Source organism: Podarcis filfolensis, assembly GCF_964270895.1.
Source record: "Podarcis filfolensis genome assembly, chromosome: 17".
NCBI lineage: Eukaryota > Metazoa > Chordata > Lepidosauria > Squamata > Lacertidae > Podarcis > Podarcis filfolensis.
Genome location: NC_139621.1, coordinates 14,970,120 through 14,985,813, shown reverse-complemented (window position 1 = coordinate 14,985,813; position 15,694 = coordinate 14,970,120). Strand labels below are relative to the sequence as shown.

The window sequence follows — 15,694 nt, the reverse complement described above, 5'->3', positions numbered from 1 at the left end:
CTGCAGGAAATAAGACAACTTGGGTGTTGCTGTTTTTTAGCAGCCACAAATCTGTCTCTAGGGTGCTTCATTTTCTAAGATTAACTTTCTACTGTAAAATGACTTTTAAAAAAGGAAATGGTACACAGGAAGAAACAAAATCTGTGCTCTAAAATCAAGCGCTGGGATTAGTTTTTTAGACTCCTTCCATTCTCAATAACACCTTAATATACCATTTCCACTTAACACAAAGCGAAACACATTTGAATTCCATTGGCTTGAGTGGGAGATGCTGACAGTCCAATTAAACATATGTTTACTCATAATAAAGTTCTGTTGAATGCATTAGGGGGACTCTAAGTATTGCACATGGGGCTAGAGCTTTAAGGGTTTAAAATTTAGCTTTGGCTTGATTATGCCTGTTGCTACTTTCTAAACTAGGATTTTATGCCCCAGTCTTGTTGACTCAACTTGCTCTAATCTAAGGATAGCCAACATGGTGTTCCCTACATGTTTTGTGGAGTACGGTTCTCATCGGCCCCAGTTTACATGGCCGATAGTCAGGTATTATGGGAGATGTCGTTCAACAACATCGGCTAGCCCTGCTCTAAGCTGTGTACCTCTAAATCAGGCATAGGCAAACTCGGCCCTCCAGATGTTTTGGGACTACAACTCCCATCATCCCTAGCTAACAGGACCAGTGATCAGGTATGATGGGAGTTGTAGTCCCAAAACATCTGGACGGCCGAGTTTGCCTATGCCTGCTCTAAATCCTCTCTTCACTCAATAGTTTGAAGAACTTGATTGTTGTTGTTGTTTAGTTGTTTAGTCGTGTCCGACTCTTTGTGACCCCATGGACCAGAGCACGCCAGGCACCCCTGTTTTCCACTGCCTCCCGCAGCTTGGTCAAACTCATGATTGTAGCTTCGAGAACACTGTCCAACCATCTCGTCCTCTGTCATCCCCTTCTCCTTGTACCCTCCATCTTTGCCAACATCAGGGTCCTTTCCAGGGAGTCTTCTCTTCTCATGAGGTGGCCAAAGTATTGGAGCCTCAGCTTCAGGATCTGTCCTTCCAGTGAGCACTCAGGACTGATTTCCTTCAGAATGGATACGTTTGATCTTCTTGCAGTCCATGGGACTCTCAGGAGTCTCCTCCAGCACCAGAATTCAAAAGCATCAATTCTTTGGCGATCAGCCTTCTTTATGGTCCAGCTCTCACTTCCATACATCACTACTGGGAAAACCATAGCTTTAACTATACAGACCTTTGTCGGCAAGGTGATTTCTTTGCTTTTTAAGATGCTGTCTAGGTTTGCCATTGCTTTTCTCCCAAGAAGCAGGCATCTTTTAATTTCGTGGCTGCTGTCACCATCTACGGTGATCATGGAGCCCAAGAAAGTAAAATCTCGCACTGCCTCCATCTCTTCCCCTTCTGTTTGCCAGGAGGTGATGGGACCAGTGGCCATGATCTTAGTTTTTTTTTATTTTGAGCTTCAGACCATATTTAGTTAGGCTGAGTTTTCTAATAATCTGTATTAGTGTGATCCTATAGACCACTTTTCACCTCACCACAGATGGGCATACTACCAGCAATAAAACAATCAACCAAAATAATACGGTGATTAAAGCAAACAAAAAACACAAGTAAAAACATGAGTTCAATAAATAGGCATGGTAGAACTTACTTTAAAATGCCTTCTGAAATATAAACAGGTCTTTGTCAAATATCTGAGGTTAAGCGGTGTAGGGCTTAGAGCAATCAGTTAAATAAAACACATTAAATCCTGGAAGCCTCTTTTAAGAAATTGGATGAAGGATTCTGGCACAACAGTAATAAAAATTATGCTATGTGAGTTTGATCTCCCTGTTACCCAGTCACTTCAGTAGCAGCACCGCTGGGTAATGTAGTTGGTATAACATTCCTACTGCTCATTATTACATTAAATGAGAAGTGGGGTTGCGGGAGAACACAACAGCGCATAATACCACATTCCCTCGGCATTACTAATAAATAGATTCTTGGTTGTTTCATTCCCAGTATAAACAACTGTCAACTGTAACGTCAAAGGCTCTCAGCAGCCACATTGGTAGGTCCTACTTGATAAAGAACTTTAAAGAGAGAGGGCCCCAGGCACAGTTCCCAGCTGTTGGTAGATGTTGAGGGTTTGGATTTAGGTCTATGATAAGTTCAAAGGCTTTCCTGAAAAGATATATACCGAACTGTTCACAGTTCCAGCCTTCAGTGAACCCCTTCCCAACCCCCCTACCCAAACTGCCTGTGAATAACTGCATTCAGCACAGAAGACTTTCGCTAGGCTTCTGATATCATGACAAAGGTTTCATGCAGCCTTTCAAGATAAGAAAGCTATTTTATGCTTTAAACTGCTGCAGCATCCCAACAGAAACAATCAGTAGTTTAGACCTCAAGTTACTATATCAGAAGCCAGTGGTTGTGTGTTTTATGTTACTCAATTTCTTGAGAAGCAGTTTTCATGTTTGTCCTTATTTGTCTCTGACCATCCCATAGCCTTCATCTAAATGCAACAATTAACACAAGGAATAGCCTAACTTGGACCCAAAATAATAGACTTATTTTGAATGCTGCAGATCATCTCTGAAATGGATCAATAAAAGACAGAGGGCCTTGGAGCATGTGCAGAATCAATTTCTTTCACCTTTTAGCAACCAAAACTTCCCCCAGACTTTCCCCCCAATTAAAGCAATTGGAATGAAGTGTTTCCAGTGATGGTGGTGATTATTATTATCCCACCCATCTGGCTGGGTTAATGTCAAACATTCAAAACTTTCCAATACAGGGGTGCCTTCAGATGTCTCCTAAAAATTGTGTAGTTCTTTATCTCCTTGAAATCTGAAGAGAGGGTGTTCCACAGGGTGGGCACCACTCCCAAGAAGGCCTTCTGCCTAGTTTCCTGTAGCTTCACTTCTCGCAGTGGGGAAACCGCCAGAAGGCCCTCAGTGCTGGACCTCAGTGTCCGGGATAAACGATGGGGGTGGAGATGCTTCTTCAGGTATACAGGACAGAGGCCATTCAGGGCTTTAAAGGTCAGCACCAACACTTTAAATTGTGCTTGAAAACGTCCTGGGAGCTCATGTAAGTCTTTCAGAACCGGTGTTACATGGTCCCGGTGGCTGCTCCCAGTCACCAGTCTGGCAGCTGCATTCTTAGTTGTCAATTCCAAGTCACCTTGAAATGTAGCCCCACGTAGAGCGCATTGCAGTAGTCCAAGCAGGAGATAACCAGAGCATGTACCACTCTGGTGAGACAGGAAGGGTCTCAGTCAGTGCACCAGATGGAGCAGATGAATTTACACATTAGTGCGAATTATTCTTTTGCAAAAATGCCGTTTCGTTCAAGGAACCTGATTCATTGGTATAGAATCTGGATGTGAGGATGCCTTGTGCAAACAGTCCTGAGGAAGTAAAATGGCTGCATCTTAAACCTTTTGACTGTCACCAATGTCTCCTTTTCTTGACTTCGTTCTCTTGTAGAGTTCTCGAACTGCTCGATCGGAGGAAGACCGAGATACGCTGTGGGATGCCTGGGGCTCGTGGAGCGAATGTTCCCGTACTTGTGGGGGAGGCGCTTCCTACTCCCTCAGGCGCTGCCTGAGCAGCAAGTAAGTAGTTAAATGTCTCTTGAGTCTCTTGAGTCTACAGCATACAGAGCAGCGGGTGTCTCAGAATCGTGCTTGCTTTTCGAACTTGGAAGACGAAAGGCCGCGTCTTCTTCTTTGATGGCCCAATGCACAGTCCTTAAAATATGCGTGCAGTAACAAAAAAACGTGCAGCACAGCGAACAATCCCTACATAGTTCTTACCTGAGTCTAATGCCAAACGGTCCGTTGCCAGCTAATGAAAAATGAAACCACGCATAGACTCTCTCATTCAGAGTGGTAATCCTCTTCACTCCCATGCATTGAACCTGAGATAAACCTCCAGCTTTCGCACCCTAAATCATTTAGTCATATGGGATCTATAAAACCCCCCAAAAAGACATCCATATTTGTGTCTATATATAGACACATGCACACACACACATGTATAATAACATACTGAGCTTTTGCTTTTACAGAATATTTCCTTTAGGTTATAAAGGAGATTCGGGACCAAACTAGACAAGATGCTAAATGAATCACTAGGAAGTTCTTTCCTCTGCCCCACCCCCATCAATTCTGATACAGGGCGTTGACCCTTTCTTTCATGCCACTGTCCCAATGGAAATTCTCCCCCTCCTCTGCCATTTCTGTTAACCCTAGAGATGGGAGAGCAAAAGACTCTGGCACCAATGGAAGGTCCCCATCAGGGATGCCGACTTGGCCCCCCAACACACATTGAGGAGGCCTGGTGTCATGTGATTCATCCTTACCCCATCCCACTCCCGACCGCTCACCTGGCAGTGGTGAGGGCTGGGGCACGTGGTGGGCGCTCGTGTCCTGAACTCGCCCGGTTCCCGAGCACTTGCCCTCTGGCGGCAAGGGAGGATGGCCCCCTCAGTTTTGAGGGGTGAGCTCAGCCCCCTGCCCCCTAAATATTGAGGAGGCTGAAGCCCCTTTTGCCCCCTATAGTTGGCATCCCTGGTCCCCATTTTTACTAAAAGTAGTTTTGTAAGAGTGACAGGATGACAGTCGGGGAGTGTATGGTAGTTCTATCTGTATAGTGGCTCTTTTCTGATTTAAAAAACAAACCAATTCACATACACTCACAAACGGAAATGTAAGTATTAGGATTAGCACCATCATGTCTAGTTTGGCCCTCAGAAAGACCTGCGTGTTATCAGCAGCAGGCCAAACTATAAATGGGTGTCTTTGTGCCCAAGAAGACCCACGCTGTTTTGAAATTTATAGTCTTAAACTAGCCCCACCGGACACTTGAAACTCCTTATGACAAATATCACTAATATAATAAAATCCATTTTAGAATAACTTTCAAAGCCCACACCTAAAGTACCTGCATGCATGAAAATCTTAAACCAACAGCCCAAGCAAGCAGCGTTAAATTAAAAACAGGTTTATTACTCTACTAGATTTCAAAAAGTACTTCCTAAACAGGAAGATCATAGCATCCTATAATTGCAGAGTTGGAAAGGACCATGAAGATCATTTAGTCCAACCCCCTTCAACGCAGGAAACCTTTGCCCAACATGAGACTTGAACCCATGGTCCTGAGATTAATGTGCATACATTGACCTGATGTGTACAGAATTTGGGTTTCTATGAACTGAGAAGAGGGACGCTACCACAGAGCATGATTCTGAACATGTGAACAAGTATGAATTTGGCGGGAATAATCATATATCAATTTCAATGATGCTTTTATTATCTTACACGTTGACGGCACCCAGGTGTAATTTAAACAGAGCAAAAAAACCTGGCACATGTTTTCTGTACCATGCTGATGAGAATTTAATAGAAACCTGTTGGGAAGGAAATACTGTCCAAAAGTGCTTTCTTAGGTTTGATATTATGACGATGTAAGGAAGCACTGTTCATTTTATAATTGAGTCCAGGCAGCACAAAGATGGAAGCTGGATCTCCTGTTGCTGTTACGTTGAGGCAGGAGTGGGATGTTTATGAGGAGAGGAAAGATTCATGATGGAACCATGAAATCAGTGGGGCAACAATGTGTTTGTTTTAGCTCCCTGTAGAAATGGACAATGGCTTGCCGTTGCCTTGGTCTAGAATTAGCCCAGCTTTTCCACAGGGAACTCATTCATCATTACCAGAGCACAGTAAATCTCTACACCTCCTCTCAAGACAACTAAGCAGCTGAACAATCACTGTGAAGGTCAGTCGATTTATTGTGTATAGCCAAAGGCCTTTACAAGGTAAAAGAATAGGTAAAGGACCCCTGGGCGGTTAAGTCCAGTCAAAGGCAACTATGGGGTTCCGGCGCTCATCTCACTTTTCATGCCGAGGGAGCCAGCGTTTGTCCACAGACAGCTTTTCTGGGTCATGTGGCCAGCAGGACTAAACTGCTTCTGGTGCAACAGGACACTGTGACAGAAACCAGAGCACATAGAAATGTCATTTAACTTCCCACCGCAGTGGTACCTATTTATCTACTTGTACTGGTATGCTTTTGAATTGCTAGGTTGGCAGAAGCTGGGACAGACCAACAGGAACTCACCCTGTTGCGGGGATTTGAACCGTCGACCTTCCGATCGGCAAGCCCAAGAAGCTCAGTGGTTTAGACCACAGTGCCACCAGCATCCCCTCTACAATCCCCTTTACAATGAAGAGCAGAGAACAAGGGCAAGGCTTTCCTCTGAAATCACACAACATAACCTATAAAAGTTTACAGCATGCAAAATTGACAGCATAAAAAAATTAAAATTAGAAAGCATTACTATAGTTGGAATGGAGCTTCTTAGCTGCCAGAGCAAATTTGACTACCAGATGTGTAATTTGCAGATGTTTATCAGCTAAGAGTTTGACTGTCACTTTCTGGGGGATCAGCCGGAGGACCAGTTAATAGATGATACAAAATTTTCTCTGGGTATTGTATACAAGGGGGATATCAGCAGGTATGTGAAGGTAGTGAAGCAACTCTACCGCAGTGATTATGGTTCATTTTTAAGACCAGGAGCAGCTCCCCCAATGAGATGGAGCCATAACAATAGTGTCCTAGTAGCAGCATCACTGCCGCTCAGTGGGATGTGGAAAGACATGGCGGTGAAAAGGCTTGGATTGTGTGGGCACAAAGGATTAGTTCTACCAGTGTACTTGCACAGCACTGACCTTGCTGCTGCTTCACCCCTCTCCCTCCCAGTAAGCAGCAAGTTAGCTTAAGATTCATTATCCCAAGAATGGGCAGCTCCAGCTCCCTTTAGCTCCAGCCATCATGGCCAATGATGCGAGTTGCTTTGCAGTATTGTGGTTCTGCTACCATTCTGACCCTGGAAGGGGCTGCAGAAAATAGGATTTGCAGGGAAGGGTTGATATACCCACAGTGAGTGGGTATATATGTTAGCGAGAATGGTGGAAATAATAAGACACTTAAATCAAGGATTAGGATGAGGGTTACCTCTACTCTTACTTAATGGCTTCAGCAGAAGCATTCATATGGCCAGTTCATTAGATGCACCAAAGCTACTGTCACTCTCTGCTCTGCTTCTTCCTTGAAGGCAATGCTTGCTTTCACTGTAATTTTCAACATATATTGAACATGGGACAGTATGAATATTTTCAGCAGTAATGCAAAACAATGCTAAACTGAAGCTAAGTTATTTGTTTGGTAGGTAGGTAACTTTTCAGATTTCTGTACTGTTCTTCAACAATTTTTCTAGGGCCTGGAAAAATAAAAAAAAGATTTGTCATGAATGATAACCTAAACAGACTCCCATCTGACAAGCCATGTTTATTGCAAGTGCATGCCAAACCAGGATCTGAAACTATGGTTTGAAACTGAGTGGCAAACCATAGTTGGCATTAAATCTGAACCACCAAACCATGGTTTGTCAATACATAACAGTTTGCCTCATTGCTTCATCAGTGCAGGCTGCAGTTCATGATAGTATCTGGGGATTCTCAGAGAAGGTAGTCAAAGATGAAGGTGAACAAACTATAATTTGCCTATTTGCCTAGTTATGCTTAGTAAGGTATCTTCTATGACAGGCATGTCCAAAGTTCATTTTGGGGGCCTAATCCAACCCACTGCTCGGTTTAATCTGACCCCTGTGGCAGTTTATTTCCTGAGGTAAAATCCTAAAAAACCTCAACAACTTCAGCCTTGAAAAAAAGGTCAACAAATTTGGTTGGCCGTTTGGTCTGCCCTCATGGCTCTTTACTTCATCAAATCTGGCCCTCTTTGAAAAAAGTTTGGACACCAGTATTCTATGAAAACAAGTATTTTGGGTGGTGTGTGTAAAAACTATGGCACATATGCAAAAGGGACATGCTCCATAGTCGGAATTGTCTTTAAAAGTGTGTTGTTTTTTGCTTCCATATCAAGAGAGTTCAGTTTGATTTATGAAACCAAATGTGAACTTTTGCCTATTCGCAGATTGAGAAAGGGTTATTATGTGCTGATTCTGTTCGCCAGTAACAATATATTCTAAATAGTAAAATTTGACCTTGAATTAGCACTAAATGTGCAACTCATTTTTCCTTTTTCTGGTCTGCATACAATTATGAATATAAAAGAGTGCTAAATGATTATGATGATTATTTTTCCCTGTGATGCTGGACAAGCAGTTTCAAAGCAAAAAGGAAAGAAACCCACCCAAACTTTGGGGATTTAGAAACAAACCCCAAAGCATGACAGTTTTAAATCTAAGAAGACGAAAATGAACTATCTGTGATTTGTGTCGGTGGTTCACAGTTTTGTGATGTCTGTCATGTTGCAGAGTTGTGTATGCCGTACATAATTCTATAACAGATAAAATGAAGAATGACGCTAGATTTTTGATTGTTAGTTTGATAAATTAAGAACTGGCGCGCTAGTTGAGCACTATAGAACAGACCAACCCACAAACCAAAACGAAATATTTCTCCTCCACTGAGGAATGTTCATGGTGTATTACGCCTTTTCGTTCTCTGTGTGATGGCTTCCAGAACACGAAGTAAAAGGAGAATGCAGTCCCATTGTGTCAGCTTTGAAGCCATGCAAAGAATACATGTCCTGCTTCTAAATATCTTTGTTCAGCTAAGCAGCTGAATAAATGCAATTAATTTATTTTCCAAGAGTCGCCTGCCAGATCTCCTGATTAGTCCCATTCCTTTAGCTGTTTGGGTCAGGTATGTTTAGCTGTCATGCATTTTCACTGTGCAAATGCAAAGATCCTACTTAATATGATCTCCATACAGTGCACTGCAAACTTCGTTCATCAAGTAGCATGGAACACATTAGTAGTTCCAAGGCAGCTGTGCTTAATGTTGAGTTCAATAGGGACAGCAGGACTTGTGGTAGGTTCTGAAGAAGGAAAGTTAGAAGGAAAGGGTTAAGCTGAGGGTTTTGGTGAGGCAACCAGGTGGTAAGAACATAAGAATATAAGTAGAGTTTGCTGGATCAGGCCAATGGCTCATCTGGTCCAGCATCCTGTTCTCACAGTAGCCAACCAGATGCCTGTGAGAAATCATGAACCCAAGAGCGCTCTCCTCTCCTATGGGTTTTGTTGTTGTTTAGTCGTTTAGTCATGTCCAACTCTTTGTGACCCCATGGACCAGAGCACGCCAGGCATTCCTGTCTTCCACTGTCTTCCACTGCTTCCCGCAGCTTGGGCAAACTCATGTTTGTAGCTTCGAGAACACTGTCCAACCATCTCGTCCTCTGCCATCCCCTTCTCCTTGTGCCCTCCATCTTTCCCAGCATCAGGGTCTTTTCCAGGGAGTCTTCTCTTCTCATGAGGTGGCCAAAGTCTTGGAGCCTCAGCTTCAGGATCTGTCCTTCCAGTGAACACTCAGGGCTGATTTCCTTCGGAATGGATAGGTTTGATCTTCTTGCAGTCCATGGGACTCTCAACTATGGGTTTAGCAACTAGTATTTAAAAGCATTGCAGCCTCCAACTGTGAAGCAAAACTCATACCCCCTGCCCACCCTCAGGGCGTCTGCTGGCAGGACTGGTCAGTTCAGTCTGGTACATAGATTTCAATCTGGTCCAAAGTTAGCAAGTGAAGCCCCTTCCCTCAAGATTGAGGCTGAAATTCTCCACATTACTCTTTGGATCAAGAGTCCTTCCGCCCTGAAACTGTTGCCATTGGATTGTGTACCTCCTCTGCCAATTGTTAATAAATGCCACCATCATCCTCACTGCATTACTTCTGGACATCTTCTGGGGAGAAATGGTGCGTTTTTCTCACGATAATCTTCTATAATAATCTTTGAAAATGCGTAATATGGAAAGGGAGGGTACAGGAAGGGAGGAACTCCCAGGACTCTGGAAACAGTCTTAGGTGATAATAGGTTAACCAAGAAGCTAAATATTTACCCAGAGAATCCTATCCATTATTGTTGTCATTCTTTCCAGCATGGGATACTTTGTGTGTGCACAAACATTAAAAAACACAAGACGTAGCTGACCATGTGTGGTCTCACGGATATTGAATCACTGAAGCCAAGTTTATGGGCCAACATCTGTTATCATCACCCTTTCCTCTAGGAAATCCTGTATGAATTGTTCATCAGGGTGGAGATCTTGCCTGTGCCTAAAATTTATCCACATCATCCATCCTCAATTAATGAGAAAAGAAATTATATATGAAAAATTATCAAAGGGGAGAGAAAGTTTTGGAGAAATCCTTGTGGTTGGGGTGTGTGGTCCTTGTTGCAGTTACCTTACATGTGGCCTAGAGGTTTTGTTGAGTGCCCTGTTCTGTGTGTGGAACAGGTCTTGGTGTTTCGATTTCTGGGAATTGAGAGATGACCTAACCTGGGGAGAAAACAGCAAAGGCCTGATGCACAGCAGAGGTTATATTTTCTGAGAATCCTCCGGAAGAATAATCTCTCAGAGGACCTGTTGATGGCATTTTACCATTGTACTGTTGAGAGTGTATTAACTTATGGTCTGTGTGTGTGGTTTGGGAGCTGCACAGTCAGGGGAAAAACAATGCTGTCCAGGGTTGTAAAGACTGTGGAGAGAATAATTGGGTGCACTCTTCCTACCTTGGATCAAATCTATGCTTCCAGGTGTCATAAGAAAGCTGCAGAGATAGTGCAGGATAGTACGCACCCCGGAAATAATCTCTTTCAGCTTCTGCCTTCTGGAAGAAGGTACAGGGCTATAAAGACTAGGACTAGCCGCCTGAGAAACAGTTTCTATCCAAATGCGATTTTGGTTTTAAACACAGTGTAAGGTAGTCTCTGTGGGAGTATATTGTATTTAATTATGGGGTATCAGAGTTTTTAGGGGGTTAACCAGGCTGGGATAGCAGACTTGTTGGTTTTTGAATGTCTGATGTAGATTTTTTCAATTTCATTGTTCTGTATGGGACAATGACAATAAAGATTATCGTATCATATTCTCCAAATTATCTCTTTTGTGGTCTGCGCTCCACAACCTTCCTAAGTGCCTGTGCTTCCTGAAAGCCCCATGGCAGCCTCAGCTAGGGTTTCATATAGGTGTAGAAGGCAGGTGGGCAGCCTACCATTTACCTGACCATTGCCTTTTTAAAAGGGAAGTCTTTTTACTTTTAAAGAAATAAGATGTGTGTGTGTTTTGTTTTGTTTTTAAGGTGAAAGGAAGGACTTCCCTTCTACCATGTCTGCAGCAATTTCATTCTTTCCTTCCTCTTTTCTGAGTACATTTTTTTGGAAATGTTGTCAGGCCATGCCCTGCTTTATCAGTTATGTGACCAAATATTTCACAAAGACAGATTCCTCCTTGTCCTTTTCTTAATTGGGTTTTTTTTGGGGGGTCCTCCTTCTAAGTAGTGGGGATCCATATTACTAACTTGAAGGCACACCATTTTTATTGCACAGTGATTAATCTAGATCAGGCACCCCCAAACTTGGCCCTCCAGATGTTTTGGGACTACAACTCCCATCATCCCTAGCTAACAGGACCAGTGGTCAGGGATGATGGGAATTGTAGTCCCAAAACATCTGGAGGGCCAGAGATGGGGATGCCTAATCAAGATTAAACCCCTTGAATGTTGGCATTTTATTTCAAAGCAAACTAGAACCCTGATGTCCATGAGTAGATTCATTGTTGTAGGTGAATGCCAGGAAGGTGTGAGTAATGCCATGATTGAGTCAGGCCATGGCAAGAAGTGAGCTTGATGGACTACAGTGTGGATTTGTTTTTGGGTTTTTTTTACTGTCGGTGTCTGTATTTTCTCCCAATTTGATCTTTCCAGTATTTTTAAAAATCATGTGGCTATTATAGTTGTTTATCTCTCTAACCCTTATATGCGTTGTTGTAATAGGGGCATTATTGTTTGGTTTTATCCCCCATCTCAATATAAGACATGTGGGTATCTGTATGAATGTAGCAGAGTATATATTGATTTGATTTTATCCTTCCTTACACACGTTTATGTGTATAGCAGAGTACACCCCCTTTGCAGCACTAGTGGAAGCTATTGAGAAGCTGGTTTCACCCTTTAGATGAAGCAATCCAGAATGCCCCTGGTGCAGCCTAGATCTTCCTGGTATTCCCCCCCCCCCCTTTATATTCCTTCTTTAAAAGAATAATCATACAACATAGTCTTCTTAAAATAAGAGTAGAGTTTACTCACAGTTCACATTCAGTCGCAGTCTGAAGGCAGGCTTAAGTTGCATTTATAGGGTACATTCGTAGCACCCAAGGGGAAGGAGCTCCCACAGGTCCTCCCTGTTGGACACCCATTCCCCTGTGTGCCCATTCTAGGAAACAGGAAATGATGGACTTGACAGCTCTGTCTACATATCCCACAGGACACACACACACACTGTCTCAGAGGTCTTACATCACTGAGCTTCCCCCATATTGTAACTCTATCACAGGTTAAGAGAATAACCGTTCTCCAAAACCACTGTAGAGCCACATATGGCTCAGGCAGTACCAGCTCCAAAATTTGGGAGCAGCTTGGGCAAGGAACCCTCCAGAGTCCTCTTTAACATAGAACAGGGACAGGGAACCTATGGCCTTCCGAATGTTGTTGATTTCAGGTGTGTGGCCTGGCCAGTAGTCAGGGATGCTGGGAGGGATCTGCTGGTCCCAGTGAGTATCCAAACATACTGTAGATACCCTCAGGAACCAGTCCTGGTTCCATGGCCTTACGTTTCATGTTTCGTTTCGTTTTTAAAAATGCTTATATCAGCATTTTAAGGGATGCGGGTGGCGCTGTGGGTTAAATCACAGAGCCTAGGACTTGCCGATCAGAAGGCCGGCGTTTCGAATCCCCACAACAGGGTGAGCTTCCGTTGCTCAGTCCTGCTCCTGCCAACCTAGCAGTTCGAAAGCACGTCAAAGTGCAAGTAGATAAATAGGTACCGCTCCGGCGGGAAGGTAATCGGCGTTTCCGTGCGCAGCTCTGGTTCGCCAGAAGCGGCTTAGTCATGCTGGCCACATGACCCAGAAGCTGTACGCCAGCTCCCTCGGCCAATAAAACGAGATGAGCGCCGCAACCCCAGAGTCAGTCACGACTGGACCTAATGGTCAGGGGTCCCTTTACCTTTATATCAGCATTTTAATTGCTTTCTTCTAGTATCAGCTGCATACCATAGTAAGCACATCCACTGGATATACAGTGTGCAAATGGAAGAAGTTTGCGTACTTCATCCAGCAATCTTGCTCATGCAGTCAGATGGTGTCCTTTCTGCCCTGCTGGTCTACAAACTATTTTATATTACAGTATGGAAAGTTATTTGTAACTGTAAGGAAGCATGCCTGAATGTTCACCTGTAGAAGTTTGCCCATGGCTGTTAGCTGCAGTGGCTCTGTTCTACCTCCACTGAGGGAGGCAGTATGCCTCTGAATACCAGTTTCAGGGAAACACAGGTGTGTAGAGTGTTCACGTTCTCCTTGTGGCCTTCCTGTGGAAGTCACTGTGAGACCAGAGTGCTAGACTTGATGGGCCTCTTGCCTGATACAGCAGGACTCTTCTTGCAATCTGTTATCTTGTGAGGAACCCCCCCACCCCACCCTTTGACCCATTGTTTAGTACATAAGTTAAGTACACTTTTATAGGGCGGAAAAATCTGTAAATTTTCATCCCCTTTGAACCCCATTCATTTCGTTCTGTTCTAAATTAGCCGTAGGAGAATTGGGCTGGAGATAATGGATCAGCAACCTTTCCTAAGATGACCTATGGAATCCCAGAGTGGTTTTCACCACAGCTTTGAGCCAAAGTTTTCTGTTTCACTTGGCACCCTCTGTGACTGTTTGCACACTCCCTTTTGTCATCATCCTTTCCTGTCAAGCTATATTTTGTTTGAGAAGTTTGGCTGAGGATGATGGAGTTGGCCATGATTCCATTGCTCTTGTGTTTTACGGTTTCCAGCTTCAGATCAGGATCCTTCTGCCTTGAGCAGCAGATGTTTTTACACACCGAAAAACCCAAATCAGGACACTTTCTATAATATATACATTTTATTTTGCTTGTTCACCTTTTTTCCCTCCCCTCTGTGACATGGAATTGATATGCACCAATTTGTTCCACATTGATAGGACAACTTGCTGTCATACTCCAAGTTAGAGCAATGTGAAGAAGCCACTTTCTAAAAGTCATTGGAAGAGTAGGAATCATTGTTCGGTGCTTTCTTTGGAATGCTCACCTTTCCATTCCCATTTCAGAAAGCATGTGGAGATTATATAGCCAAAACTCATATTCCCTAAAAACAGTTGCCATTGCACAATATACATAGCCAAAATTTTAGTCCTGTCTGAGTTTTTGCTATTTATTGACCTTTTCATGGAATGAATTTAAGTCCCCTTGTATACATATAAGGCAATTGTGCAGTTAATGTGTATTTCTAAAATTATATTTAATTTAAACTATAGGGGAAATCGGATTTCAAATCTGTAATACATTTGTATACATGGAGAAAAACCTGCATTCAATGCATAGCTCTAGTTTTATGTGGATTAAGCCTACTTTGCTATGCCATGCAAACATAATAGCAGCCACATCTGGTGTAATTCTGGAATGATGGGTTGCGGAGGGCAGCAGCAGATTCCCCTGGTTTGCTGTTTTTCCTCACTCTTGATGATCATATAGGTACTTAGTATACCATTTTCCATCTTGAAACTCGAATGTGAAATTAACGATATCGTAACAAAAATATGTAACTTGTCCCCTAGATCAGCCTTTGTGGTTGAGCAATGTAACAGCTGTTTTTAAAAAGGAATCCAGGGGTTTGGGATCCAGGAAATTATAGTCTAGTTAGTTTAGATAAACTCAAGGTAAAATGGTGGAAAGAATTGTTAAAGATAAAATTATGAAGTTTATAGAAAGAACAAGTCTTTCTGGAGTTATATGGACATGATTTTACAAAAGTAACCCTTGTTCCACTAACTTTTTGGAGTTCTTTCAGAGTGTTAATAAGCAGGTGGATATCAGTAATCCAGTAGCCATTGTGTACGTGGAATTTCCAAGAGTTTGGAATAAACTTCATCATCGAAGATTCCAGAGCCAATTTAGCAGTCATAGGAAACGACACATCTTGTTATGCGTCATAAACCATCTAAGGAACAGGAAGTGGAGAGTAGGAGGAAATAGACCATTCTTACTGTGGCTGGATATAAGGAGCTGTGTCCTGCAAGAATCTGTGCTGAGAATGGTGCATTAAACTTGTTCCTAAGTGGTATGCAGTTGGGGTGAACAATGAAGTGGCCAGGTTCATTCATAGCACCAAATTATCCAGGTTTTTCATACCAAAAAAGATTACAAAGGTATGAATGAATTGCTGTTCGACTTCCGAGGTACGACTATATCTTAATGAAAGCATCCACTTAGTGTGTGGCAACTGCAAAAAAGGAAAGTTATGTGTCATTAGGAAAGGGATCAAAAATGAACCCCAATCATTGGAGAAACCATTTCCAAGCTGGTGCAAACGTAAACCGGAACAATATGCAAATATTGGCAGGCATCAGGAGTAACAAGTACTCTTTAAGTACAATACAAATACTCCTGTTAAAATACTTGCCAACAACTTTTCTAATGGCTTTGTACTTTATTTTTCAGATGTCTTTCTTTGTCACCCATTCTGCTGTGGTTTCAATTTATATCCTACTTTCCATCCAACAAACACTCACAACAGTAAAAAGTTCACAG

The 15,694-nt window shown here is 42.9% G+C and overlaps 1 protein-coding gene across 1 annotated transcript in view; it reads left to right on the top strand.

The window, feature by feature from the left end:
- Window positions 1-15,694, top strand: part of ADAMTSL1 (ADAMTS like 1) — a 257,528-nt gene that overhangs the window by 26,538 nt on the left and 215,296 nt on the right. The window contains exon 2 of the mRNA XM_083592741.1: window positions 3,492-3,619. Within this exon, the coding sequence (XP_083448867.1) occupies window positions 3,492-3,619 (128 nt within the window). The remainder of the gene's footprint in view (window positions 1-3,491; window positions 3,620-15,694) is intronic.